We start from the raw sequence: 23,673 nt of genomic DNA on the forward strand, positions 1-23,673 counted from the left end.
ATCAGTGCTATCCTGTGCCTGTTCTCTTGCAATTTGACTCTTACATATCCTCCTCTTTTCTTACTTAGTCCCTGTTCTCACAGTCTTCACCACCTCACATGAGTCAAAAGATATCTCCTACCTATCATATAAATGTGCTGGAAAAGACATGGCCTTCCAGCATGTTGGGTCTAAATAAAGACAGGATGAAAAAAACCACACAGAAGCAAAAGGAGAGAAATGGAAACCCTTCCATGCTTCATCTAAGTAGCTAACTGGCTTCCTGATAATAGCCAGCAAGTAATTTGCTTATACAGAATAAGTGACTAGACATACCATAGCAGCCACAGGAAAGAGGTAGGGGTGGTTACAGCACTTCTTCAGATCCATAACAACATTGAGCAATGAGACTTGGTTACCACCACCCCGTGCATTCAGTGCCTCGAAATTTCTTGTCAAAATGTATTTGTAATATTTCCTGAAAACAAAAAAGAAAATAAAACAACTCAGACAGTTGTCATGAGAATGACTAACCTACTCTTCTGCACAGCCTCTGGCATTAGTACCTAGGCTCTGCCAGTGGCACTCACTATCTCTTTATCCCAGAGCACAGGATTAGTCCTTTCTCTGCTCTAGTGGCAGCCCACTGTGCAGAAAACCCTGCAGAGTAAGGATAAGGCTGTTCAGCATCCTCTTGGAACTGCAGAGCAGAAAAACAGTAGCTCAACAGCAGGTGCTCTCTTCATCCCCACACTCACTTCTGCATGGGACTCAGCTCCACTCTGACAATGAGTTCAGTCTTAGATGGCATATTCTTGAAAACATCAGCCTTGAGACGCCTCAGCATATGTGGGCCCAGCATGTCATGCAGCTTCTTGATCTGATCTTCCTTGGCAATATCTGCAAACTCTTCTAGGAAACCCTCCAAGTTACTGCAGGGAAACAGACACTCAGCAAATAGTACAAAGGAAAAAGCAAAAGAGCAAGTGAGTGGAAGGAGTGACAAGACAGGCAGGCTGACTTGCACTGCAAGACATACTGGAATCTCTCAGGTGTCAGGAAGTTCAGCAGGTGGAACAGTTCTTCCAGGTTGTTCTGCAGGGGAGTTCCCGTAAGCAGCAGCTTGTGCTGGAGGGAGTAACCATTTAGCACACGGAAGAACTGGAAAGGAGAGAGCAGGGAAGAAAGTGTGAAACTAAACCAAAACACACACACAAATACATCAAAGACTTATTAAGTCATAGGCTTGCAAAAAAAAAATAAATCTAGTAAGTTGACACCAATCTAGAGTTCAATTTAGATCACATCAGCTGTTTGGACAAGAGTTCCAAGTAGCTCACATTCCAGTCAGGGTTACTAGACTGATCTTATTTGGATCATTGTTCTGCATAGCTAAAGCATGACTGCGGCAAATCCTCCGAGCCATCAGGTGCTAGTAGGTTTCCTTTGCTCTTACAAGTTACAATCTCTTTCAGACCACAATCATTTCTAGACTGCTGTACTATGTATTTTTTCTTGCTAAATTAGTGTTCCACATTCCTACAACTACTCTGACTTGAGAATTCTAGAAATAACTAAGTCACTCTTCCTATTCATATCACTCCTGGCAGTGTTCCAGAGCTCTGAACAAGCAGAGGAGAAAAAGAGCCAAGGGTTTGCCAATGTGTCTTGAAGGCAATTTGCACTGGTTTTCACAAAAATGAAGTAATTCCAGACAGATGTAGTGAGCAGTTAAAGTACTGCACTGAAAAGCACAAGTGTACCATGTTCACCTGCACAAATTGACATTAAAGCAGTAATTTATTTATGAGTTTGGCCATTTCTTTGCTTATCTTACACTCAGTATGATACAAGGTCAAGCTTAACGAAAGCAGCTGTACTAGATGGCAAACGAAAACCAAATCACTTATATTTTGGTTATTGCAACGGAAGAGTACTTCTACTGGCCTCTACAGGAATTTATCTTTCTGTGTAGTTATAGTTAAAATATTTTTATTTAAGAATCAAACGTGGAAGTTACTAATTATATCTGCAAAACTTTAGGAGATGACCCAAATTTGTCAAGAAGCATCTGACCTATCTATCTTGCAGCCAAACACCTGTAAGCTGTTCTTATAGGACGGTAAACTGCTGTAGAAAAAGATTTAACAGTTCTGCATAGTGTCATAGTGTGACCTTGAGCCTTTACATCCTCTTTCAATTAATGAATATTAATAGTAAGTATTCATTCCTACTTCCAATGGTTTCAATGCTAAGCATAGAATGGCATCCAGTCTTAGGGCCTACAATAAAATAAGACCTAGAAACTGAACTACATGCACAGCTGTGATGTCTCAGGAAGATACCTCATGCCAAGATCCAAAACACTAAAGCCATTTAAAAAACAAACAAACAAAAAAAGTAATCAAGCAGCAATTTTGTTTTAACAGTCTCCAAGAACGTCTAAAACCAGCTTTCCAATAATAATTGCTTTTGGCATACTGAGCAGTCAAATCCAGCTGAAGACTGACAAATCGACACCAGAATTAGGGCACAAGGCCTAGGGAGGGGCTGGATTAAGAAAGTATAGTCAACTCTATTCAATTCAAACATGCTTAGTTAAGGTGCAGCCTCATATTAAAGCAGTGATATGGCTTTCAGCACGTAGCTAGGCATTTTTGAACACCTCTGCCCACCTTCAGTTACTGTAACACCTAATTAGTTCTGCTACAAAGCTAGATGAATGCAGAGAACAAGCCATGAGCAGGGCAATTCTGCTCATGGAGCATGTTTTATGCTCAGCATAGTAAACCTTTACAGAATAGAGGTGGCGCAGGTATTTGATCTGCTTTCAGAGAAATCACTTTGTATTTGAGAGCAACAACCACATCCAAGTTTTTCTGTTTTTCAATCTAGACCAATTGCCCATTCACCTGGAAATAAAGCTGTTTTAACCAGTGATCTGTATAAGTAAAGTTGTTGCCAATGGTGCTTGATCTCCAAATGCAGGCTGTTGATTTTTCTTTTTAATAACACACCAAATTTACAACTGAACAAATGGCTAAGAGCTGTCTCACTCCCCTGCAACATATGCCATGCCCATGAACCACCTATGCTTCTCTGTACCTTAGACTGGTTGTTCTTCAGTCTGTGAGCTTCATCCACAATGAGACAGGCCCAGTCAATAGAGCCTAGTATGGCCATATCAATTGTGATCAATTCATAGGAGGTGAGAAGCACATGGAACTTGACAGCAGCCTCCTTCTGCAAAGGAAAAGGATGAACATGTAATGGGATAGAGGATGTAAGGTTCCTCCATAAAGTTATCCTTATGAGCTGTGGTCAACACCACATCAAAAACTTTCATACCTGCAGTCTCCTGTCACAAGATTCAAAATGCTGCCCGAGTAATTTCAGCCTTTTAATTCCTTACTGCTCTCAACACATGTAAGTCTCCCCAACCCCCTCAGTACCTGCTATTTTTGAACAAATACCAAATACCCTAACAAAGATGTTTAACAAGTAGAGAGTAGAGGCATGTTAGAGAATTTAGATTTTGAGATTTGGAGAAGAGTGGCTCATCAGAAAGTTAAGACTTTGAAAGATAAATAGTTTACCATGAAATTTTAAATTATTATTAGGACTTAAGGTTGTTCCATTTCAAATGAAGGAAATGAGTCTACCTGCCTCTGCCACTGAAAATGTTTTAGCTTCCATCTTGGTTTTACTAGGAAGATTTCAGTTCTACAAAAAGTAGCCACCTAGGTCAGAGTCTTCCTTCCTGTCTCAGCACAAAATGCAATTTCTTACATGTCTCGGTATGGCCTGTCAGCCAATTCTTCAAGATGAAAAGTTTCATACTTTTGTATACTTCTTTTATACACAGCAGCAATTCTGACATCAACTTAGATCCGTCGAAAAGCTGCACAACTTCATAGGTTAAGTAGGGAAGACAGAGGGACTCGCCTAGGTCTACCTTAGCCAACTATCTTTCTCCAGTACTAAATCAGTTCAGACTAGCAGGAGTGTTTAAACAGTCTACAGTAAGAGTATGAATGTCCACTTGTCATCAATTTGCAGTTATTTCCCCTTGGAAACTACAAGCATAATCAGTTCTCAGGCACAGCAGAGTATCTGAACCTCAGCTGCTGAAAGTCAGTCAAATGCATCTCAATTTAGGCTTGTGTTAAAGCAGAGTTCTGTACCTTCATTCTGGACGCCTTCTTGCCTCCACGTATGGCATTATCCTCAAAAGTGAATTCATTCTCACGGATGATGGCCCGGCTGTCTTTGTCCCCAACATAGGTCACTACATACATATCTGGGGCCCACATCTCAAATTCTCGTTCCCAGTTGATGATTGTGGACAGTGGCGCACTCACCAAGAAGGGTCCCTTTGAGTGGCCCTACAAACAGAGACAGTAAGAGCATTAGACGACTGCAATCACTAATCACGCAGAATCTCCCTGGGCAGTGACCTCCCAGCTCTCACCTCTTTGTATAAGGAATACAGGAACACTGCTGTCTGCACAGTCTTTCCCAGACCCATTTCATCAGCCAAGATTGTATCTGTGCCTTGGGCCCAAGAGAAGCGCAGCCAATTCAGCCCTTCCAGTTGGTAGGGATGCAAGGTCCCCCCTGTTACATCGAGGTACTCCGGTTGCCGGTCATATTTCACTGTTGGCTATAGTGGAAAGAAGGAAGAGTTGGAATCCTTTCACTTATTTAGATAACTAACAGTCCTTTCTTAGCCACCCTTATATTCACTAGTACAAATGAGGCTTCACAGATGACTACCAAATTAGCATCAAACCCAACTTCCAAGTGGCCAAAGGCATCCAACAAGAAGCCATTTTTATTAGTAAAACCCTTTCACCAAGAGCTAGGGAGTCTGACCCAATGGACACAGTGGGTCTTTGTCTGAAGCCTCTCTAATGCCATTTATTCTTTGGGCTGTGAGGGAGCTCCAACCATATGATGCTCATTCTTCGGTTTCCTATTTACCTGCAGGCACCCCAAAATAAGCAGCTCTATCAGATGGCTCCCAAGCAAAAAACAGTAACTCACATCTACTGTGGGAGTCTCAGGGGGTCTCTCCAGTTTCCGCATCTTCACTTTCTTTAACTTCTTACCAGGCCTGCCCTCTTCACCTCGCATCAGCTCCCTATGCAGACACAGTCCCAAGTACATGTAAGTTTAATGGCTTTTTATTAACAGATCGAGAAAAAATTATTGCAGAGAAGAGGAGGGCAATCACCCAACTCAATTAGGCTCAAGCAAGCAGGCCTGGAACCCTCATGCATTGGTAGAGAGGCACAAGGTCCCTGCCCAAAGGCATAAGGAGTCAGCAACACGAAGATGCTTCTTGTCCATTTCCATCTATTAATCCAGCCAGTGCTAGAGCCTGACATACTGAAGTACTTTCTCTTGAGGGAAGGGAAAGGTAAACAATCTCTAGATACTTCTCCTACCTGTGATTCCAGTAGGCTTGCTTGTAGAGATCATAATCTTGAATGTCCACATCTTCACTTTCCCAGGATGCCTGGTCATAGGGTAGGTCTCTCCATTTAATCAAATAGTGGACATTCCCCTTCTTATCCACACTGCAGAAGAAACCAATAAGTCTCAACCACAGTGAGATGGCAGTATTCCCCCAATCCACTCAAATGGAAGGGAAGAACTCTTAGTGAAGCAGCAGAAACAGAACAACAATGTCTGTCATACCAACAAAGAACTCTCACTGTTTCTCCCAGTCATACTGCAGTTTAGCTCATCCCCTTCTCCCTTAGTCCTGCTTAAGGTCTTTGTTGAAAATCCTCTTTGTTACACCCCCTACCTATGATTAAGGATCCTGTGGATCATCATCCACTCTGGCTTGATCCCATATCGATAGAAACGCTCTTCCATCTCAGCGTATTTGGGGTCCTTGTTTTTTCTCTTCCGGCTTTTCTCTTCCTCCCCTCCAAAGTCTCCTGAGGGTGGCTCATCCATATCATTTTTGCGCTGGTAGTTACGAAACATGACCTGGCAGTGCAACTCCAGCTGCAGTCAGGACACAAGCAGTCAGTAGGTGTTTTAGCCTCAACTGTCTACCCTTATGCCATAGTTAGGTTCCTCCACTCACCTGCAACTCCGACACCCAGGAGCAGTGCCAGTAGGACATGCCCTGCCATTTGACAAAGAACTGCCTTTCAGGCCGACCCTCCAGAGGCTTAGGCGGTGGAGCATTAGGATCTGCATCAGGTGGACGTGGAGGTGCAGGGCCAACCGGGGGCTGACCCCATTTCCAGATCAAGATCTTCTGCACCTTTCCTTTCAAAGCTGGGCACTAGAAAGTTAAACAGAGCTTGATGCATCACAATGTATGTACTCCAATATGAAAGCACTGAGGAGCAGAAACAGTCAAGTTTTATGGTTTCACTACACAGATAGAATTTGCTAGGCTTGACAAGCCCAGTAGTCTCCCCAACTACAATTTCATTAAAAGTCTGAGCAAACAATACTTTGATGTAGGACTAAGGGCCCAACATAAGCACATTTTTTTTGCTTGTCACCTTATGAAAGTAATCAACAACATTTATACTAGCCGTTTCAAGAACTCTTCCAGAAAGTGTGGTATTTCTCCTAACCATCTACTAAGAAAGGTCTTAGCATTACAGAGCTTACAACAGTGCAAAACCAGTACTCAGTTGTCTCAGCATCAGTTAAAATTATTTGAAGCACTGTATTTGTTTGCCCTATTTCTCCTGATTCTACAAACATATGGGAGCCCAAACAAATGACCCCTGGCATGCTGGACTAAAAATTGCCCAACTACCCTGCACATGGACAAATCTCATGAGAACCAAAGGCTACAGCCTGGTTCTTCCCACTGTCTGGAGAAGGCAATTAATCAAGGTGCAATACAGCTACAAAAAGTCAGGCCTTTAAGCTTTATGATAAAAGTGTACGAGGAGACAGTCTTCAAAGGATCATGTATTTCCATGGAAATATGAAGATCCAAAGGGATTAGATCAATCACCTCCTATAGCAATAGGAGAACGGTACTAGCAGAAACTCACAGTGCAGCGAGGACACAGCCACTCTCCATTGGGAATCTCAGGCAGTGGGGGATTCAGACAGTGGATGTGATAGGATGAAGGACAGGCATCACAGCACAGCAGCTCTCCTCCATCCTTGCAGACTCTACAGAACTCCATATGGTGGTCATCCTCTTCCTCAGCATCCCCCACTACATCCTCCAGGATTTCCTCACCTTCAGAGTTATCCTCCTTTGCTTCCCACTGAATGCCTTCTTTTTCCTATGGGAGAGGGAAATCAGAAAAACAAAGTGATTATTTCATTACCACAGAAACAACCCCAAGTCACTTGACATCCCCCCTCAGACATGATCTCTTGCACCATTTGAGGAATCCAATACTCACACAGTGTGGGCAGCTCCATTTGCCCTCTGGAGCTTTCTCCATGTCTGGGTCCAGGCAAACCATGTGGTAGGCACGAGGGCAGGTATCACATAATATAATTTCTCCTCCCTGCTGGCACACCTCACAGTAGTCCTGGTGATCAGTCTCATAGCCATCCACAGCCACTGTGGAGTCCTCCTCACCTGCAGAGGGTGATGAGGAGTTACCACAGTACAAGCCACAGGTAGAGGCTTCCTACAGCCAGAGAAGGTATTCTCTCAAAAGCCTACAGAGTCATCTAGAGATCCAGAATACAAAACTCTTATTCCATGTAAGTAAACAGGGCAAGAAGAAAGACCTGGAAACAGGAGCAAAACGAGTCCCTTTGTGCCCCCTTCCACCCATGAAATAAAAGGTACACTTAAGGCCAGGAAAATCCAGCACTGCATCTGTTTCCCTAACAAAGAACTCCTGACAGAACTTCTGAAAACCTTTTCCTTATTCAAAATAGCAGGTTCTTCCTTCACAATCAATTCTCCCTCGAGTACACTGTTAAGCATCAAAACTCCACACAGACATTCCTCTTATCTTTCTACACATTTAGCTGTGCTTGTCTCCAACAGTTGGCAAGTATTTTTACCTTTCTTTTTCTTCTTCCCAGCCTTGAGTTTTTTGCGACTGCGGCTACTACGGCTTGTAGATCCATCTGAAACAGAGTAGCTGTTGATGCTGGCATCATCAAAGTCTGACTCTACGTCCAGATCATCATCTTCACTCTGAGGCACGTAAGAAAAAAGCTTTGTTACTCAGACACACATGCTGGTGGGCAGCAATCAGACATACCCCCAGGATTACTATCACATCATGACCTCCTCCTCACAAGGTCAAGAAAAGAGCATCACTTACTGATGATCTTTTACGCTTGGAACCAAATCCTCCCAGTTTGATTTTCAGTGGTGCCACCTTCTTTGTTTTAGGTTTCTTGATATCAGGAATACGAGGACTGGCCTTTGGCTTCCGCCGGGCATTGGGCCCTGGGAACACAGGAGGCAGAGTCAGAAGGGCCATGGCCTTGGCACTACTCACGTTTTGTTCTTCTGCCAGACTCTTCATCTCACCTTTGCCCTCCTTTGTCTTGGCTTTCCTGAGCGGCACATCTACAGGGGGCTGTGGCAGGACAGCATCCACGTTTGTCACCATACTCTCAACTACTGCAACAGCTGCAGCTGCAGCAGCTGCCACAGATGCACCTGAACTTCCCTTGAAGGGATTGTTTGTGCTGAACTCCCTCCATTTGGCTCCCAGTACCATCATCATCTTCGACACTGCTATTTTAGGGTTCTTGGCTGCGATAAGTGGCCTGTGTACAGTTAAGTAATGAAGGAAAGGTTACTGAACCACCCTGAAATCCAGATTACTCCTCCCCACTGCCACCCCATCAGCACCTTTATCTCAAACTACATTATTTTCTAATCTCTGATCTCAACAGCCAATGAATCTCCCCACTCCCAACCTTAACTATATGAAATATGGAAGTGTTTGGAGGCTTGGAAAAAAGAAATTGAATTTAGCATAGTAGGGAAGAAAGGGGACTGGGAGAACTTGCATCATCTGTGACTGAAAGCAAAAAAGCTAGCAGTCAATTATTTTACTGCTGCAAGTAAATAGTGTGTTTACTATTGTGCCTAAGGCTCCAAAATCAAGGAATCTAGTTTTTGTCCCATCTCTTTTTTTTTTTTGGTTCCCAAGTAATTTCAAGTGTAGGTTTGCAGCTCACCTGACAAACTGGCTGAAAGCTTTGTAGTTGGTGAGTGTGCGGTAATCCTCTTCTGTGAAGATGTGATCAATGTCCTCCATGCCCCAATCTTCCAGGAGCTGAGCAGATGACTTTGGCTCCTATGAAAAGAGAATCATGGCAACTCTGAGCAGAGCTTCCACACATCTTCCACATTCCACAGACGACCCAGGGAATTTTCTTCCCTCACATCCACTTATCGCTACCATAGGACACAGTTGCAATAGCAGATCAGTGGAAATGGAAAAAGCATTTGGATTCAATATAAATTCCACGTGTGTTTAAAGCAGTAGAGAAGGAAGAATGCAAGTTGGGAAAAAGATGAAGAGGGTCTAGTGGAAGAACAGACTACACAGTCCCAGCTCCCTGTGCAATCGCTAAGGGAGAGCACAATGATCCCCCAAATCAGATACAACATGGGAATGAGAAGCAAGCAGTCAGTAGGGTAGCTTGTTACCTTTGAGTCGTCATCTTCTTCCTCCTCTTCCTCTTCCTCCTTGCGCTTGGCTTTGTTTTTCTTTTCCTTCTTGGGTCCTAATTTCTTCTTTTTCTTCTTCCCAGGGGTATAATCACTGCCCTCACTGTCAGAGCGCAGAACCTCTTCTTCTTCCTCCACAAACTCATTCCCCTCACCAGAGCTGTCCCCCAGCTGGAGAGGGAGGGAGAGATCAGGCATGAGAAAATACCCTGGATAAACACTAAACATTGTTCTCTCCCCAAGCTCTACAGGATTCATTCAAAAGATTGCTGCTATCAGCCAACAACAACACTAAGCACCCTCACCCTATATATCCATATTTTAGAGTGTGACCTTAGGCATCCTTTTTCTTACCTCCTTCTTCTGACGCTTGCTGAGCTTGGGCACTTTGGGTTCCTTCAGTTTCTTGGGCTTCTTCTTCTTCTTGATTTTGGGGGTGTCAGCCTCTGATAGAAGCTCTTCTTCTGGCTCTTCTTCAGGTTCTGGATGTGAAAGGGTGACATGTCTCATTCAACCCCCTTCTGCACAGTACAGTATAGCCCCCCCTTCACAGAGATCAACTTGTCTTGCTACATACTTACAGAGGTGGTTACAACTCTTACTGTTCACAACAGATACTCAAAAACTGTATCTTAAGATACCCCAATATGGTTACTCTCCCCTCCACCACCTATTTCCACAACCTTGCTTCTCCGAGAAGTTTGCTGTAACCCGAGAAGAAGAGGAAAGAGCATAAAACAGACGGCCACACCGAAAAGGGGCAAAATAGCGAGAACCTAAGTAGGCTACTGTTTCAGTCTTTGGATCTCCAGGAAAAAAAAACCTCTAGCCTCTTCAGCAGTACAGAACATCCTACAGCTGCATGCAAAATACAGGCCAGTAAGCCACTACTTTTCCTCCTCCATAGGGAAGTTGTTACTCAGCAACTCTATTCTGATCCAGATTAGACAGAACCTTCCCCCAGCCCCAGCAGCTAGCAAGCTGACTGCCTGGCCAGAATACACGCCAGTTCCCCAGCACCAGCGCACACTTCCATCTGTGTGCCCCTGTTCCTGGCTGCCCTTGGCCCGAGGGGGCAGAGGCAGCCAGACAGCCCTTCCTTCTCTTTGTGGCAGGCTGCGGGAGCAGCGCAGCCACCCGCCCTCCCCTGCCGCCCCGCCCACTGCACACAGCCAGAGTCACTCCTTCTCCCTCCAAGGGAAAATGGCCTCCTGACCACCCGAGCTGGGCAGGATGGAGGAAGCTACAAGTCAGAGCAGCTACTGCAGATAGGGTTGAAACAGCACAGATAGAGGTCTCAGAACCTGGAGTCCCATGCCTGGCCCCTGCCATATTCCCAACCAATGGATCTATCTTTGCTCCCGTGGTACTGCAACACCAGGTCCTTCAAGGATCACGCACCTTCTCCCCCAACTTCTGTTTTAGAGCCTCTAATGACCCACCCCTTCCAAGGTCTCCCTCAACCTCTCAATTTTGCAGTGATTTTACCAGTTTTTTTGCAAATAGATTTTCATTACTGATAGTCCCATACTGCCCAAGATCTCAGAGGTGCCAGAAAACTCCAGAGACAAGGCTTAAGAAAAAAAAAGCCAAACGAATAAAAATTCAAAACTCCACAGCACCATCTTCCCTCCTCCAGTTACATTTCTCATATATGACACAACACTCCAGCATGAGTTAGTAGGAAATCCCACACTTGTCCTACAATTGACTATATACATCACTCCTTTTTCACAAGGAAGTGAAGAATCCAGATGCATGTCCACAGAGCAGGTCATCAACAGCAGCAACAAGAAAAAACCGCAAACCAGAAGAAATTCCAGGGCTCTAACTCAAGCCGCATGTCGATGATGAGGATGCAAATACAAGGGAAAAAGCAAGATACAAGGACTAAAAAAAAGCAAAGGTGAGCAAGCAGCACGGAGTAAGAATCCTCAATAATTGGGTGTGGTGATGAAGGAAAGTGGGTCACGCAACAGCCCAGGGCAGTTTTCTCTGGACGTCAGCCGGTCTTAGTTCCCAGATGAAAGCAAGCCAGGCAACCTGCCCTTTCACATACTACCTCCTCTACCCCCTCCCCATTCATGAAAACTGAAAGCATTTTGGTACCCCGGTCAGAATTGGACACTCTGCCTCCACCCTCTACACCTCCTCCAAGCACAGGCCCTGACAACCTGCAATGGCTTGGAACAAAGTCAGCTCCACCTGACACAAAGCCTCGAGCCTCTCACTTCAAAGTAACCCTGGGACTCGGAAATCAAAAACATACGTGTGACTTGCAACAAAAAAAAAAAAAAATTAAAAATTGCATTCCCCAACACATCACACACTTCACATATTCAGCTTGAGACCAATATTATCTCCACTCCACATGCATGCCCTGCAGGCCCCCCATACCTGGATGCTGGGGGATAGCGTTGTTCAACAGGATCTCCATCTCATCATCATCACTGCCCCCTGAGCACGGTGATGGAGATCCAATGCCCGAAGCCATGTCCTCCACACCGCGGGAGGCCTGGGCTTACACAGGTTTTCTGTCGTCTTCTTGCCAGCCTGGCCAGTACTTCATTGAAAAGAAAAAGAGAAAGTTACAGCAAACCTGAACTCCGTTCTCCCAAGCAATAGTGCAACTAAGAGGATCTGTGAGAAAGCTTAGACAGCAACTTTACTGGCTTTGGACCCTATGGATAATAGACTCACTGGCAGCAAGTATCAGTTTAGAGTTGTGATAAAGCAGGCTTTGGAGACACTAGATATTAAACTGAGTCAGCAACTCATCGCTGGCGAGGAAGCCAAAATAGCTGTCCTAAAGGAAAACTCTCCCGTCCTCTGCAGCCGGGTGCCCTCGGTTATTTCTGCCTTGGGCCAGGAGAAGGCAGAGGGGCAGGCAAGGCAGCCGGGCTCGCAAGGGAGCCCCGGGGCCAGCGAGGCGGCTGTCAGCGCGGTGCCCTGGCCCGCAGCCCCAGCCCGCCCCGGGCTGGCACCGCAGCGCTGGCCCAGCCCCTGCCCGGCCGCACACAAAAGGCCGGGCGGGCTCGGCGCCCCGCTCCGCCGCCCCCGCCCGGAGCGGGGCCGCGCGGCGCAGGGCGGGGGCGGGGGGCACCGTCTCCCGGGCGGGGGTGCGGGGCGGGGCCGGGGAAGTCCGGCGGGCGTGCGGCGAGGGGCCGCCGTGCCCCGGGGCCGGCGCAGGCCGGGGCTGCGGGCACGGGCGAGGCGGTGGCGGGGCGGGAGGAGGGGCCGGAGCCGTCCTGCGGCCGCCCGGGCAGGGGGACGGCGCGTCCCCGGAGAAGCCGCGGCCGGAGCCGGCGGGGCGGCCGGCGGCGAGACGCGTCTGCCGGCCCGGACGCCCCAGGAGGCGGCAGATGGCCTCGCCCGCCCTCGTTCCCTCCCGGCTCCTCACCCGGCTCCGGACCCTGGCTCCTCTCTCGCCGCTGCCGCCGCTGAAGGGAAAATGGCTCCGGCCGCGGCACCGCCTCTTAAAGGGGAAAAAAACCCGGCTAGGCCCCGCCCCCTCCCGCCTACATCCCATAATATGCCCCAGGACCCCGGCAACAAGCCCCGCCCCCGTCTCCCCGGCAAACACACACCCCCTTTCCCCCCCCCCCCGACATCCCATAATACTCACCCTCCCCTCAGAACTTCCCACTCACTGCCCGGCCCGGCATCCCATAATAATCGCCACCCCTCCCGCCGGTAACATCCCATAATACTGCCGCTCCCCCCGCCCGCACCTTCACCCCGAGAAACATCCCATAATACTCCCGCGCGCTCGCACCCCTTCGCTCCGGCATCCCATAATACTGCCCCCCACTAGGAGCAGCCCCTAATGCTGCCCCCCGCCCCACGCGGGACCCCGCGCTCCCGGGGCTGCCATCCCATAATAGGCGCGTCCCCCTCCGGCGGGGAGCGCGCGCTGTGGGGACCCCCCCCCCTCCCCGAACATCCCATAATAGTCACACCCCGAGCGCGCACATCCCATAATAGTCACACCTCCCCCCCCCCCCCCCACCGTCCCCGCCTCGCGCCCAGGCAGGCATCCCATAATAGTCGCCGGGAGCCACCGTCCAGCCCGGCATCCCATAATACTCGCGGCCGCCCGCCCCGCACCCGCACCCGCGGGGCTCCGCCGCCGCCCCCCGCCCGCCCTGCCGGGACCGCGGGGCCCGCGCCGGCCCAGCCCCCGCTCCGGCACGGGGCACGGGGCCGACCCCTGGCACCGCGCGGCCTCCGCGCACCTCCCGCCCTCCTGCGCGCTGGCACCGGCCCCGGGCACAGGCTCTGGGCACCGCCCTCCCACCGCCGACCGCCCCCGACCTCGGGGCTGAGCGCCCCGCTCGCTTCCCTGCCCCGTCCTGCCGTGCCCCAGCCTGCACGCTCCGCCCGCGGGGCCGTAGGACCCCTCCAAGGCTATCCGTGCCCCGCGGTAACTGCCACCGCCAGCCTGTGTGCGGGGAGCCCGCAGTGACTTCGGTGCCTCCCCTGCACCTCGAGGCTTCCTGGCTGCTGGTACCTGCAGAACTCCCTACCCCAGAGATACGCATTCTCCCAGGCAACTAGAGACAGGACGAGAGCACGTAGTCTCAAGCAGTGCCAGGGGAGGCTTAGGTTGGCCATCAGGAGGAATTTCTTCATGGAAAGGGTGATCAGGCATTGGAATGGAATGCCAGGGAAATGGTGGAGTCACCATCCCCAGAGCTGTTTAAGAAAAGGCTGGATGTGGCACTTAGCGCCATGGTGGTGTCTGGTCAAAGGTTGGACTTGATGATCTCAGAGGTCTTTTCCAACCTAACCGATCCTGTGATTCTGTGATACACGGCATGTCCATGTACTGCATTCCTCCCTGTCACCCTGCTGCAGCCTCCACCAGGAAACTCATAGATTTATACAGACGGGAACGGTCCCTCGGTGTAAGCATACTGCAATTATACACATGCAACTGTATCATTAATTTCCCATCAAACAAAATCACATCCCATAATGCCGCCTTATCCTCCGTTGAGCATTTTCATAGCACTATTAATCTCAATAAAGAGGTGCAGTCCTGTCCATCTCTCCCAGTAAAATGTGTGAGTGTCAACAACTGTGCTCGTTGCCTCCGCTGTCCCACGACTGGTGGTGCATGTGCACGTTTTGTCCCACCACAGCGAAACACGCCGCAACACAAGTGGAGGATTGGCCGTTTACAGACTGCAACAAGTCGCTTACAGATCCTGCAACACAAGCCGGGCTTTGTCTGCTAAAGCTCACTGAAAATACATCCACGCACACAGGTGTTCCATAACGCCGTCCCATCACCTCGGCCGTGTGCCGAAGTGGCTCTGGCTATTGGCAAGCTCTCCCTTACCTGCGCGTGCAGGCTCCGACCGCCGCCTCACACTGACAACTCTGCTGAGATACCACCAGGCTCCACCACCACATCCGTGTGCCCATCTCCACTGAGTGCTCCCGCAGAGTTCCACAAGGCACAATACGAGTGCAGCCACTCCACAGCAGGAGTTGCGCCTCTTGTGACCTTGTTCCTGCCTTGCCAGCAAAGACTAGATCAATACATCCCAACAGGCTGTTGTGTGATCCGTGTTCCTGCACATACAAAAATCCCACCTACCTCTCCAGCCGTCAGCAGCACGCACCCTGTACTGTTCCTGTACATACCTTTGCCCACATAACAATGATGCTCTCATTTATCTCAGCTCCATGGAGGAAAAGTGGTAGGAAAGAGCACACTGCTCTTCCACAGATGCTATCCATCCTTCGCATGGATCAAGCAGACCATCCAGCACTACAGAAACGTGTGGTGGATGACACCACCACCAAACTCACATGGATCTCTGCAAGGACTTCTCATTCCCTCTTGTGTGTGCTGACACAATCCCCTCTTGACAGGAGCCAGGCAGACAGACAAATTCCCAAGCTGAGCAGTCCAGCGCCGACCAGTGCCCACCAACTCCATATTTGCCTCTTTCCCCAGTGGCTTGGCCACAAGGGGAGAGGTGTGATGCACATAAAGATCCTGCAAAGGGAGTTAGGTGCTGGGGCTCTCTGCAGGTGATTCCCAACGCTCCTGCCAGCATGGTTATGTTCTGAAGAAGGCTGCTTGCTACTGGTTTTAGGCAATGTGTGCCCCAGTGCCTCCAAAGGCTCCTTCCCAATGAGCCAACACCTCCCTGAAATCTTTCTCTGCATGACAAATGAATACATTTTTATCCTGAGTGTGCCCAAGGTTCCCCACCTCAGCTCCAACTCCTTTTTTTCCTTTTTAACTTGAAGTTTCTTAGTCAGCAGAAATCTTCATTTTCCCTCAAAACAAAAACTCCATATGGGATATACATGATTATGATCAAGATGTTTCTACTGTTTGTGAAGGCCAAGTAAATTAAATGGATTAAAAATATATATATTTATAAATATTTTCCTTTGATGAGGAAAGGATAGATTTCCATGAGATAGATTTCCCGTTATTTGGCTCCTTTAAACTTGGAAGTTGCCATACCTTACTGTGGTTCAATTACTTACCCAGTTTAATTGAATCTTTTGAGTTTATAGCACTTGGCTTGGAAACAATTACAGTAAGATCTGTGTAATTCAATCTACCCTACCTGTGCTGATGGGTGTCAACACCCCAAAACAACCCCCCAGCATACTTCCCATGGGGAAAACACCTGCAACACCTTGCTTTGGTGTTGCACCCATGTTGAGAAACCAAAACTGGCCAGAGGACCTTCCACACACCCCTGCCCAGCTCTGCTTCCAAGAACAACTGGGTAAAGTGGACTCTGTACTCTGTACTCCCAGCAACAAGCTGGGGTGACCTCTAAATAACGTCTGTCATTTTGTGTGGTCTAAGTCAGTCAGGGTTCAGGTCCCTGCACAAGACACAGAAGAGTCCTGCCCCATCTTCCTCCACCTTGTAGGCATCTGCCCCTGTCCAGGCTTTTATCAGGCCCACAGCCCTTTCTCACTTTCACTTTTCATTTATGTTCACTTTTAAACATCTTTCCCCAAGGTAACAAGAAGAACAAAGCTTTTGACATTGTTTCACTCTGGAACTCAGGGTTGTAGGCTGGAAAACTCAGTCGTGTGTGTTTCAGTACTGCCCAGTGTGGGACGAAAGGGAGGAAGGAACCCCCAGAGCATTTTGGAAAGGGGGAAACTCTCCAGCCTAGCATGGACCGTTCGTATGTGGGACACAGATAACAGACTACGAGCTTGACATGCTGGTGCTGCAGACAATGTGATCTGAGAGATCGGTTTATGGTCGCTCAGGCTATTTTTTTGTCAGCTCCTCTTGCGTTCCATAACAATTCAGAGGGGTTGATGGGTTTAGATGCTGGGCACTGCAATGCTGCCACTGTATTGCTTCATTTGTGTGCTGGGACACAGCCATTCTTCTGTTCTCTTCATTTTTGCTATTTCTCAGACTGAGGGTTGCTCCAGCCAGTCTTTAATATCTGTACTGTCAAGTTACATACAACCAGTAACATGAAAAATATCTTTCAGTGTCTGCGTAAAACCGGCAGCCCCCGATGTACCTGTGAATGTGATGCTGTTCTGCAAAGGCTGCAGCTACATTTCACCTCTTCCTTTAACCTAGTTTTGACTGTTTGTATGGATGGACTTACTTCTCATGTCTGCCATTCAGCAGCCCTGTAAGCCTTCCAGATCATACTGAGGCTTGCCATGACTGAACTAAGGTTTTGCCACTTCTGCAAAGGAACCCTGAAGATCCCAGCATTTCTGAGAAGCCTTGCCCTTTATTTTCTCTTTGGTAAAGCAGAGAATTTTGCCCTAGATAATTTTTTGAGCGGAGATGGGGTATCAAACTCTGAAATAGGTAATTTTTACTTTGGAATTAGCAAGGAAATAGTTCAAACTTTCATTCAATATGTGATTATTGTCCCAGAATCAGTGTCTCTTCAACAACCAAATCCCCCTGCCCCCATTTTAAACTATCTTGTGAGAATTCTGTATCCCCAACACTAGCCAAAGTAACTGTTCTGGATTCTGCAAGTCTCCCCCAGCACTACAAAAGCTTTTTCGTCTGCCCAGGATACACATCTCCACTCCCAGCTTTCTACAAAGTCTCCATGGCAAGCTAAGGAAATCTAAATGACCAATTTTCATTGTTGTTTTCCTCATCATGCACCCCCCTTCTATTTTTCCCCCCTTATTTAGTTTGAGTGAGGTCTTTTTCAAAGAAAAGCATGAGCTTACTTTTTTAGCCCAATGGAAGTATTTTTACTTTGTCAGAAAATGACACAGGAAAGTCTCTTCATCTTGTGGAGAGAAGACAGCCCTTCCTGTCATGTCCAAGGAGCTGCTCCTTCAGTAGACAAATGCCATTGGAACAAGAGACAGATAGAGACTTGCACACAGAGGATTTTGGAGCATACAACCAGAATAAGGTCAAGAACATGTGCTCCTTTTCTGAGAACATCCTACTGTCAATGGAGGATCGAGTCTCTCTCTAGCAGCCACCTAGGTGAGGGCTGCCCATACGCCAGCGTGACTCTGCATCTACTTCCCGTTAGGGGAAGAGCATTTCAGACTTCGCTCGGCACTCGTCATGAGCCTCGTCTCCTGTTTTGCCAGGAGAAGGAGGGGGCAGGGAGAGCAGCGTGGCCGTGCCGCACCGTGTCAGCCAGATGTGCACGGTGCGGCAGGCAGTGCTGGCTGCACAGAACTGTGGTGGGGGAGAGACAGAGAAGATTGGGGGTTGCTCAGCCCCCTGGAAATCAGAACGGCTGATCTCTATCTCTGTGTGCTTCGCTGGTTTGTTTGCTTTAAAAAACATCACATACTTGGTACTGACACCTATAGCTAAGGTTACTCGATATTTTCCATCACAAGTCTGTTTTCAGTTACTCAGAACTTTGCCAGACATCAGATAGTCAGATTCGAATTTACCATGTTTATTTTCACTTTTTTTTTTTCCTGAAGATGGAGGCACTTAGTAAGGCGTAAAAAACAAATGCTATTTTGCAATTATAAAAAATTTGACTTTGACACCAGTCTAACATAGAATTATGTATATAATGAATAACAAAAGCTGAAAGCAACACACGAAAGTTAAGAATACTTATTAGTTACCATTTTTAGGGTCTTATTTCCCTAAAGTGCCTTAGAGATGCCCTGATCCCCTCCTCTCTTCATGAAACAAATAGTTGGATTCAGCCAGGGAAGGAGCCAGTGGTCTCAAAGGGGCTGCAACAACAACCCACTGGTTTGAGCTGCCTGGACTGCAGTTCTCCCGTACCTATTTTTGCCTCCTGTATCAAAGCTGGTGCATGCTGGCAAAAATCACTAACACCGACACACATCTCTTGAGCTCATTCAGTAGAAATACTGAAAAAACAGGCTGGGATAGAACTCTCCTTCATCTCCTACCTCCAGCTGGTTCTGGGAGAGGTGTTTCCAGCGCTGCACCCAGCAACAACTGTGCTCCAGGGAACGCTGCTAATTAGCCCGGAGGTTGCATTCCCCATTTGGCTGGGCGAGAACACCACTGCTGCTGAGCAGAGCTGATGGACTCGGGTTGGCTGGAGAGGAGGGGAGTCAAATCTCTATGGTGATACCTACTAAGTCACAAATTGAGCAGGGGTTTGCAGAGATGCCACAGGCACACACGTCTGGAGGAGGTTTTCTCTCATCTGGGCAAGAACCAGACCAGGTATTTTGGAGCTGTGCCCCCGGTGCAGAAAGCAAGGATCACATGTAGTCTGGGATGGACCGTGCAGGGACACGTTTTGCTTTGTGCCATCCTTGCGCACATTTCTTGAAGTTAGAAGTCAGAGCTTTGTGACACTTGGACTTAGACGGCAAGTTTCTTCCTAAAAACGATAGGCTTGGACTAATGTACAAATGAGACGCTGAGACGCTCCGCAGCCTCAGTTCGAACGGCTGTGGGTTTTTTCCCTCCCTCAGCTAGGCTGGGGTCAGAACTTGCTTGTGAGGGCACGCAGGAGCCGCAGCCTCGCCGTGCTGGGGACCCGGCCGAGGGTTCCTGCGGAGCCCACGTGCGGCCGCAGCCACGGTCCCGCCCCGGCTCGTGCCCCGCGCCCGTCCCCGCGCTCCCATCCTCCCGCCGCGCTGCCCCACCCCGCATCCCATAATAGTTCACAAAGGCGACTCCATCCCATAATAGCCACCCACGGGAAACACTCCATGGCAACCACCCCCCCCCACCACCCCCGCGTCATCCCATAATACCCTGCCGGCTTTATTGGTCCCGACTGAGGAGGGCAGGGGGGGCCGGGGCCGGACGGGGGCACCGCGGGGAGGTCCCGGCGGGCACCGCCAGGAAGCCTGGCTGGGGCTGCAGCCTCCCCTCGGCGTCCCGCAGCACCCCCTCCTCCTTCCTGCTGCATCCCGCCACAGTTCCCGGGGAGGCAGCCCCGCTGTGAGGCACAGCCATCCCATAATAGCCGCTCGGTCACACCGCGCTGGGAATGGTGCCATCCCACAATACTCGCGCCCCACGCCGGCAGCGCCGGGCCCTGCCATCCCATAATAGCCGCCTGCTTTCCCCCCCCCCCCCGCTCCTTGTGGGGCATCCTCCCCATCCCATAATACTCCCCCCGGCGGCACGAGCGCCCGCCATCCCATAATATACCCCGCCACCCACCTGCCCCCCTCCGGTCGCGGGAGGCCTCGCCATCCCATAATAGTCGCGGCTCGCCCTTCCCCCCCCCGCAGCAGGGCTCGCCATCCCATAATAGTCGGCGCTTGCCATCCCGTGCAGCCGCGGCTGAGGCCTGACCCCGTGGCCAGACTTCGCCCGGCCCTGCTCGGCTCGGCTCGGCTCGGCTTGGCTCGGCCCCCCCTCTGCTGTGTGCCACCCGCTGCCTCGCCCCAGCTCCTCTTCGGCTTCCCCCTCACCTGGCAGCCCCGCTGTGCTGCTGCTGCCTTGGCCACGCACCTTCCCAGAGCCCTGTCCCGGGTGCCCCCAGCCCGTGCTGGGCCCCTCACCGCGGTGCCTTCCCCACGCAGCTCTCGGTGCCCACCCCCTGCCCAGGCACTGCCCGCCGGCCCGGTCACCATCGAGTCAGCAGAAAAGCACAAAGCTGGAGCAAGTGCTGTGCCATGGTGCCCGTGACGTGGCGGGTGTGTGTCTGCCCCGAGCCGCTCTGGCATGGCCTTTGTGACCACTGAGCCCTGACCTAGTTTGCCAGGTGCTGTGCTGCCATTGGAAAGGCCTCCTGCTCCTTGCCTGCGGCCACTGCGTGCCACCACGTTGGGGTCGGCTCGCTATCCACTCACATCCGCATTATCATGTGTCTGGTATGGAAGATAACTCCACATCTTGCCATCCGCTCACATTGAGTGTATTTGTTTTACTTCTGAAGGCAGCTTTTGCCACTGTCTTTGGGTTTTTCTTTCAGCCCCATGCCTGCTTTTGTGCCTCAACTGAATTTAGTGTTACGGGCTGCAGGGAGTGTTTCTGAGCTGCTCTGTTGTTCTCCTGGGTTCTTTCACTACCTGCTGTAAAAGTACAGCTCAGTGCTTGCAACATTTACTTCTTGTTAAAGCCAGCACATGTGTCCTGATAGCTAAGAGAAGAAAAGGAAGTGTTAAGCCCCAGAAGCTGAAATAATGACATGTAAAAGGCTGATACTTAGAAAAGAACCAAAAAGATGTAATTCCCCATACTCTGAACGGAAGCTACAAAATTATAGACTTGGTGGATTAAAAGGTGGGCTGGGAAATAGTAATGCACAGTGACAAGAGAGTGAGCTGTTTCCTTGTTGGATGGGATGCAGTAAAGATCCTGGCTGAACATTCAAAGGGATGAGGTTTTAGAGCAGCAGCAGCAAGTTCGGATGCTGCTGCAAAGAAGGGCGGGAAGCATTCATTCTCTTCTCCCTGAGAGAAACCCACGGCTGCTGCTGCTTCTAGTGGGGAAGGTGCTCCATCGGGCCTCACCCCGGTGAAACCAGAGAAGGGGTCTGCCAGGAGCACGCCCGTGGCTGTGTGCCCACCGGCGGTGGCCACGGCACCGGCAGTACTGCTGAGGTGTGGTCCCTTTGTCTGTTGGCTTTCCGGCAGCAAATGCAGGAGCCCCCTTTGCAAACTCTGTGTTTTACAGGGAGTCCCCCTGTGGCAGATCTGTTTTTACAGGGAAAATGTCTGCAAGGGAGCATGAGGCGGTCGAGGATGGAGTCTGCAAATTTCTGCCCATTTTATTCTGCCTGTCATATGTTTTGTTTGCAGATGATCCTCTGGCATCTGTGAGAAACAAGCGAGCAAACACACGCAGCACTCCACTGTCTCGGAGAGAGAGCTCTGGACTTGGAGAATGGAAGCCCTGAGTCCTTCTGACAATTCTTCCACTTGCTTTTTTTAAGGTTTCTGTGCATTTGGGCATCTATTAAGCCGGTCTCCAGCCTGCCTCCTTGGAAAGAACCTGCCTTTTCCTTTTACTTAGAGAGTAGGTGAAGGGCCAAGTGCGGTCGTGCTAGTTTGCAGTGGGTAGTCCTGCTGTGGATATCACACCATTTGCTGTGATGTATTTAAAGCAACTTTACGTCTGCTTAGTAAAACATCAAGAATGCCTAATGCAGAGGACAAACTTAAACTGCTCCAAGCCTGGCTTTTAACTGGATAAATCTGTGGTTTGGGCACACACTTGCTTAGTGGAAAACTGTCACAGCTTAGGTGCTCTGGTCCCCTGGATGTTCACTGCTGACCTCCTGCAGTAGATGTTGCTCCTCTCTTGGCTCTGGTAACAGAGCAGATGTGCCGGCTCAGTGCCTGCTGCAGTGGCAAGTCCAGCTTTTCATGGCACAACAGCTGCAGTAGGAGGGCTGAGCTAAGAGAGCTGTTCTGACTGCAGTGGCCGTGTACAGACCCTGCTGGAGCATCCCACTTGTCAGGGCCTGCCTGCCCTGCCAGCAGCCATTTCCTCCTCTCCTCCTGTTCTCCTCAGCCACCATGTCAGGTCCTCTACTGTGCAGCCTTTCCCGTCTTGCACCTCTCACAGGCAGGCAGGGTGACTGCTGCTGCCCCAGGGAGCAGGAGCCGCATTTCTGCAGGAGTGAGAGTTGCCACCCAGCGTCTGTGAGCTGCAGGCGGGCACAGGAACAGCATTAGTGTCCCGGGCAGCGAGCCATGCCAGCCTGCAGGCTCTCAGTTTGATTGCACTCAGTGAACAGGTGCCTCATCCTTTAAGAATACACCAGATTTAATTATACCACTTCAAAATGTTCTGTCTTAGGTGAGGCTTTGAACATGTCCACATTAGCTGTTTATGGAGGTGTGACAAGACTGTTTTTAAATGGATTGATTTACACTGGTGACCAAGCGCGTTATGAAAAGCTCTTGCTTTTGCGTTTGACCTTCTCTCTTTCCACAGAAATATTTTAGGCTTTGTGTGTGAATTTGTTTCCAGCTATCAGGCCTCATTTTCCCATCTGCCTCACAATTCAGACAAAGCTTCTGAGAGGCCCTGATATATGGCAAAGCAAGTCCTGTATTCCTGCCTTATTCTGAAGCTGCTAGGGACAGCAGTGTGATTGATCCCAGAGTGGCAAGTTCAAAGTACAGGTTTTAGCAAGGAGAAATTTACCAGCAGAGATGGAATTAGACTGACTGGGCATTCCCACTGTAAAACATTCAGTTGCTTGTAATTTTTATGATTGGAGCTGAAATTTTCCATTCTGGCTGTCTGCCTACATCTGATTTTTTTTATAATTTTTGTTTTCTTTTTAAATATGGCTTCAGCCTGTACATTACATCTACTCAGGGAGAAATAAAAAAAGGCAGAGCAAAACATTTTGGGATTGAGTATTAAAGTGTATGTTAAAAAGAACAGTCTTTTGCCCAACTGCTTTGGAGGAGGAAGCTGAAATCTATGAAGGAGAGCTGTCCTTACGTCAGAGCTACACTACTCACGATCCCCATAAAAATCCATGCCAAATTTTGGTAAATGATAAGCCTTAAAAAAAAAAAAATCCATTTTACACATGCTCTTTAGGGACATTTGAGATTTCCCCTGTGTAGTTGTTCCAAGATCTGCTGTCAACACTGTCTCACAAAGGTGGGAT

The 23,673-nt window shown here is 49.1% G+C and overlaps 1 protein-coding gene across 21 annotated transcripts in view; it reads right to left on the reverse strand.

Annotated features, from left to right (window-relative positions):
* Window positions 1-20,647, reverse strand: part of CHD4 (chromodomain helicase DNA binding protein 4) — a 28,210-nt gene extending 7,563 nt beyond the window's left edge. For 6 of the 21 annotated variants that reach the window (XM_030267112.4, XM_030267104.4, XM_030267046.4 and 3 more), the window contains exons 1-21: window positions 13,410-13,539; window positions 13,035-13,109; window positions 12,032-12,197; window positions 9,989-10,116; window positions 9,614-9,805; window positions 9,139-9,257; window positions 8,480-8,721; window positions 8,268-8,395; window positions 8,002-8,137; window positions 7,383-7,564; window positions 7,020-7,259; window positions 6,083-6,286; window positions 5,795-6,000; window positions 5,430-5,561; window positions 5,026-5,122; window positions 4,451-4,642; window positions 4,164-4,364; window positions 3,085-3,222; window positions 1,019-1,140; window positions 738-911; window positions 316-457 (exon numbers count right to left, since the gene is read on the reverse strand). In XM_030267112.4, the coding sequence (XP_030122972.4) occupies window positions 316-457; window positions 738-911; window positions 1,019-1,140; window positions 3,085-3,222; window positions 4,164-4,364; window positions 4,451-4,642; window positions 5,026-5,122; window positions 5,430-5,561; window positions 5,795-6,000; window positions 6,083-6,286; window positions 7,020-7,259; window positions 7,383-7,564; window positions 8,002-8,137; window positions 8,268-8,395; window positions 8,480-8,721; window positions 9,139-9,257; window positions 9,614-9,805; window positions 9,989-10,116; window positions 12,032-12,128 (3,072 nt within the window). In that variant the 5' untranslated portion in view covers window positions 12,129-12,197; window positions 13,035-13,109; window positions 13,410-13,539. Of the gene's footprint in view, window positions 1-315; window positions 458-737; window positions 912-1,018; window positions 1,141-3,084; window positions 3,223-4,163; window positions 4,365-4,450; window positions 4,643-5,025; window positions 5,123-5,429; window positions 5,562-5,794; window positions 6,001-6,082; window positions 6,287-7,019; window positions 7,260-7,382; window positions 7,565-8,001; window positions 8,138-8,267; window positions 8,396-8,479; window positions 8,722-9,138; window positions 9,258-9,613; window positions 9,806-9,988; window positions 10,117-12,031; window positions 12,198-13,034; window positions 13,110-13,259; window positions 13,285-13,409; window positions 13,551-13,869; window positions 14,072-19,018; window positions 19,180-20,509 lie in introns of those variants that run through there. The other 15 variants (XM_030267023.4, XM_030267054.4, XM_030267033.4 and 12 more) reach the window with 10 other exon arrangements.
* Between the last annotated feature and the right edge of the window lie 3,026 nt (window positions 20,648-23,673).

Source organism: Taeniopygia guttata, chromosome 1 (genome assembly GCF_048771995.1).
Source record: "Taeniopygia guttata chromosome 1, bTaeGut7.mat, whole genome shotgun sequence".
Taxonomy (NCBI): Eukaryota; Metazoa; Chordata; class Aves; order Passeriformes; family Estrildidae; genus Taeniopygia; species Taeniopygia guttata.